Source organism: Apis dorsata, unplaced genomic scaffold (assembly GCF_000469605.1).
Source record: "Apis dorsata unplaced genomic scaffold, Apis dorsata 1.3 scaffold_667, whole genome shotgun sequence".
NCBI classification, from domain to species: domain Eukaryota; kingdom Metazoa; phylum Arthropoda; class Insecta; order Hymenoptera; family Apidae; genus Apis; species Apis dorsata.
Window position 1 is genome coordinate 605,241 of NW_006263852.1, and position 5,053 is coordinate 610,293.

The window sequence follows — 5,053 nt, forward strand, 5'->3', positions numbered from 1 at the left end:
CCATGTGTACGCAACGGGGCACAGCAACAGCATCGGGCAGCCTGGTATGAGACACAATTTCGCCGGTTATAATTAGCCACGGGGTGGTTGGTGGCGGTGCATATTTCCGCATATACCAGGTTTATTTGCGGTGCGCGCTGGGTGTACGAGTACCGGTGCTGGGGACACCGGACGTCAAACGTGAAACGGAATGGTCCATCGACGGGACTTATCCACCTTTGACGATCTTTCGCCCCATTCGCGAACACGTGCCGTTTCAGTGTCGTCATGTTTGAAGTTTCACGATATTTTTGGGATCTGTTTGCTTGGAAACTTGGTACTTTGTCTATTGGATCTATTTCGTTTGTGGCAGGTTTGTGTCGATCTCGCGATTCGAACACAAATTTGAATACAAGTGGTGGGTGGAATAATGATTGATTTTCGTGCTTCGAGAAGTTTGGAAGCATTTGAAAATTTGAGGAAATTAAGGAATTCGATATTGAGAAATTAAAATTAAAAAAAATTTGGAAACTTTGTGAGATCGACAAGTGTTCGAAAATTAAGAAGATTATTAAAATTAGGAAATTGAAATATTTGGAGAATTTGTGTGGATAAATTGAAAGACGAGACGATGAGTTTGATCAAGTTTTTTGTTACATGAACATAGAAAAGAAGAAAGTGGATTGTAACGCTGTCACATGATGGAAAATTTTGATTGAAATTATATTTCCTTTATTCGAATATTTTGGCAGAAGCTATACCCACAATAAACAAACGTCTTTAACGCATTATCAACAATAGAAATAGTAATAAATACGCTCAATCGCGTCACCACGTTTCTATGAACGTTTACTTTCACGTAACAATGTTTAATCATCAAAGAGTACTCTGGAAAATTCGATGGTACGATTTCCTGTACTGTGTGTAAACATTTGCCAAATCTGTTTTTGCCAATAAGATTATCTTCAATCGTTCCCCTCCTTCGTTCGTTTGTGAAATTATAAAAATCGTTCCTCGTCCATCATTAAAATTCAAAATAGAATTACGAAATAATTAAAATTAATTCCAAAACGAACGAAAATAGTTTAAACGTTACAACGATCAATAGAGAATTTCAAATTTCAATTGAAAATCGAATGAAAAATTAAAATACAAAAAATACAATATCGTAAAATTGATCGTGAAGAATCAACCAGATTTCGTCCAAGTGAAAATGAAATGAAACGAAAATGAAAGGGGACGAAGAGGAAACAGGAAGGAGAAAGGAAGGAAGAGAAAGAGGAGGGACAGTGTTGCGAATGATTTTGAGACTTCCAGGAAAGATACTCCTCCCCTGAGTCCATTGTCGTCACCTGGTTCTGCTATGAAAGAGAGAGAGAAAGAGAGAGAGAGGAAGAGGGAGAAGAGGAGAAAGAGAGAAAGGGAGAGAGAGCTGGTTTGGAGAGGCTGGGATGGCCCAGATTGTGGTCTATAATCGGACCGGTATAGAGACAAGGTTTGTTGCCTTTCAGTTGGCTTACGCGTGCTTCGAGGGGAGGAAAGAGAAGGAAAAGAAGGCAAAATTCTGACATATTTGATCATATGATACGTCACTTAAATGACATCCTCTTTTACAGCGGTGTCACATTCGAAACACGCGACCCATTCACGCGTGTATTCAGGGGTGAATGCATTTTCATTTTTTCTTCTTCTTCTTTTTTCTTTTTTTGATTTTCATAGAGAAGAAATTTTAAATTAAAAATTAAAATGGATGCATTATTGTCACATTTTTTTCTCCCTCTTTTATTATTATAGAAGGGAAATTTTTTTATTATAGGAATTTTAATTGAAAATCAAAGTGTTGGTTAAAATTAAAGTGGATGCATTTTGATTGTAATGGAAGAGAAACTATTATCAAGAATTTTAATTGAAAGGTTAAGCTTATGGTTATATAAATTTTCATTTTCTTTTCCTCTTCCCTCTTTATATCTTCGTGATAATCTTTAAATTGAAAACAATTTTAAACTTTTATTTCTTTCGCCTTCTGAATACTTTCGTCCTCGAAGTATCGTACCCATTTCGAAGCAATAATCCCAGGAACAGGAAGACGTAAGCCGATTGTTATTCGCGCGTGGACTTGGCAAGCGGTGGCTAGCAATTAAGAAGTAATAAGATGAAATTCGAAAGGTGGCACGACGCGTTTCCGCGAACTTAGCCGAACAACCAGGCGGTTTAGTACCAAAAATAAAGTGGTCGAAGCATTCATGGCCAGCCGAAATATTATCAAACGTCCACGTCGCCGATTTTAAAGTAAAACCGTCGACAAACCGAGGCATTCAAGCATTTTTTTTCACCTTCTAATGTGGATTTTATGCCCAACAAAACTGTCTTTTAAACGGTGCAAAAATATTTCTCTTAATTAATTATTATCCATTTCCACGATCTTCTTACACTACTCCAATAATTTACAATATGAATTGATAAAATTAAAAAAACAAAAATGAATTATTCATTTCAAAATTATTCCTTCGTTTTGTAAAAGAGAATTTATATACTCCATGGCTTGTAACTATAATTTTAATTGTACAAGAGATCCTAAATATACTGAAACACGTCTCAAAATGTCTTTCCTCTCGTATTATTCGTGACAAATAATTTTTACGGGTGTAAATTTAAAAGAATTGTTCAAAAAACTCCTATTTACTCGTATCCCCGCAAGCAAACGTTAAAACACAATTTCCTATAAATTGCACAAACAGTTTACGCGCGTGTAAATAAGCGGTGTTTACGCGCTTTGGGACGCAGCTGACCACTCGTAGATCAGACAAGATCTTCTTTTTGGCGATCGAAACGATCCCGAGATTAAACGAATCTCACGTTGAAATATTTATTAAAAAAAGAACAACAAATTTAATTCCCCCTTAATAATCATCGATCGTATTCTCTTTCATCTTCAAAGTTTAACGCATCTATTAACACAGTTATACATCATAGATACCGTTCAACGATAATTCTCTCTGTTCCATCCGTATATTTGGTTTCACACCAATCGAATCGAATTATTTTCGATTGACGAAATGATCCATCTTTGTTTCAGATTCGCCCGGTGGCCTGGTATTTGGCATACCGCTGTCACAGTGTTTGGAGAACGATAGGATCGCTAGAATCGCCGCTGGTGAGGTCTCGGATGTTGGCTGCTTGTCGAGGAGCAGCAGACACGGCAGCAGAACGAGTTTCACGAGCCTGATCGAACCGACAGTCGCTGCTAAGACGGACGAGGTAAATATTCGAACTCTTACCTTTTCTTTTTGATTTGAATCAACTTTCTTTTCTAATATTTGCAAAATTTGAAAAATTTAACACAGTTTGAGATAAAAGAATTGTTGGGTGTTATCTCTCTGATGTTTCTTTTGTAGGATATAAAAAATGAAGTTACGTTAAAACAAATAAATATTAAAAATTATAAGTAGTAGATTAATTAGACATAAAGAATAATGATAATTTCTTTTACATAACTCGACACAAATTTTGAGTTATTAGCATAACAATCTTCTTCCTTTTCTCTTCGTAATATTTCTGTACGATACACCGTGAATTCCTCGAGTAGTGTAACTCCGTATGTAGTCGGCCAACCGCATCAGACGCACAAATTGATCGATAAATATCGATCCTCTTCCTCGAAAATGCGCTCCAAACCAAATACCAAGATATTTCATATATAATAAAATTAAGAAGTAGAAATCATTGAGCATATTATTGCGAAAAGGAAACGAATCACGTGGTAGATATATTACACTATAATCGCGAGACCGGTAACAATGTGGCGTTTATTTTGGCAGCTAGAGACCATCGTCTCATAGAAGTCAGAATTACACACGTGCGACTAGAAGTAGATTTCCCGAGGGTTTACAATTTTGCAAGCTTTCTTCGAGGAGGCAAGAATACGATGAAAAAACATCAGGCAAACTCGAGTTACCTCGTAATGTAAAAAAAAAGGATTAATTTTGTTTTATTCGCCTTTTTTTTTTAATCAATTGAACAGGTTAATCGGTTGTGTGATTGAGATCGTGAGACTACCAGAAAATCACGTTTGTAAAAAAGTTGATATGAATATGCAAATCTACGAAATGAGAAGGAAATTGCAAATGTAAATTCGGCTGATGCATGTAGAAAGACGATAAAGGTAAAAAATACTATTATTATGTAAAAATTACCTTTATATTTTCAAACTCATAAATTCAATCGATATAATCAAATCGATAAAAATGATAAAATCTAAAATTCAAAAATAGATTTACTCCTTTCTTTCTTTTCTGCATTTTTTAAATTTTCACTTTTATTATCGTTATATAAAAGTGTTTAATTAGAATATCAATTAATCCGTAATGTAGAATGTTTGTTGGTCATCCAGTAGAATTACTGAAAGGGATTGTCAGACATAAATAGAAATACAAATGAACATATTAAAATAACTCTTTGATAAACAGCTTGATGTAATGTTGCAACCAAACGATGTATATAAAAGAGCTTTGAATCTACCTCCCTTTATTCAACATACTCTATATTTATTGCACCCCTATTTTATAACCATTCTCAGTCCATCCTTTCACATTCCATAACTATACTTCTTTCAAATTTTCAATAATCCAAATACCAAGCTTAGAGAATACTCCATCGCTTCCTGCATTATAAATTTCCAATAATTCAATTTTTCCGATATTTTCCAAAATATTTCTATCCTCGACGATAAGCTCATCCTTTCTCCATTCTTCAAAACTTTCAATTCAAACTTCCAACTCGTAGACATCTCAATACGCGACAAATGTGACGTATACATCCATCGATTGCGTCACGTGATCGTCGCACGACGTGTCTCATCGAAACAATCCGAGGTCAAGGGAGGAGGAACTCGTGTTGGAACGGAGGAGAAAAGAAGGAAGAAAGGAAGAAAGGAAGGAAGAAAGGAAGAAAAGGTTGGAAGGAGGCGTCGCGTGACGGATGAGTTGGACAAGATCGTAAACGGCGTCATCGATTGCGTCAGTGTCGGATTGCGACGAGGGCGTTTATCGATGGCCACTTTGCGAGTAAGGGGCGA

At 35.9% G+C, this 5,053-nt stretch overlaps 1 protein-coding gene across 1 annotated transcript in view; it reads left to right on the forward strand.

Annotated features, from left to right (window-relative positions):
• LOC102679173 overlaps nt 1–5,053 on the forward strand; it is a 30,169-nt gene that overhangs the window by 13,881 nt on the left and 11,235 nt on the right. Inside the window, exon 6 of the mRNA XM_006622191.2 lies at nt 3,056–3,237. Coding sequence (XP_006622254.1) covers nt 3,056–3,237 — 182 coding nt within the window. The remainder of the gene's footprint in view (nt 1–3,055; nt 3,238–5,053) is intronic.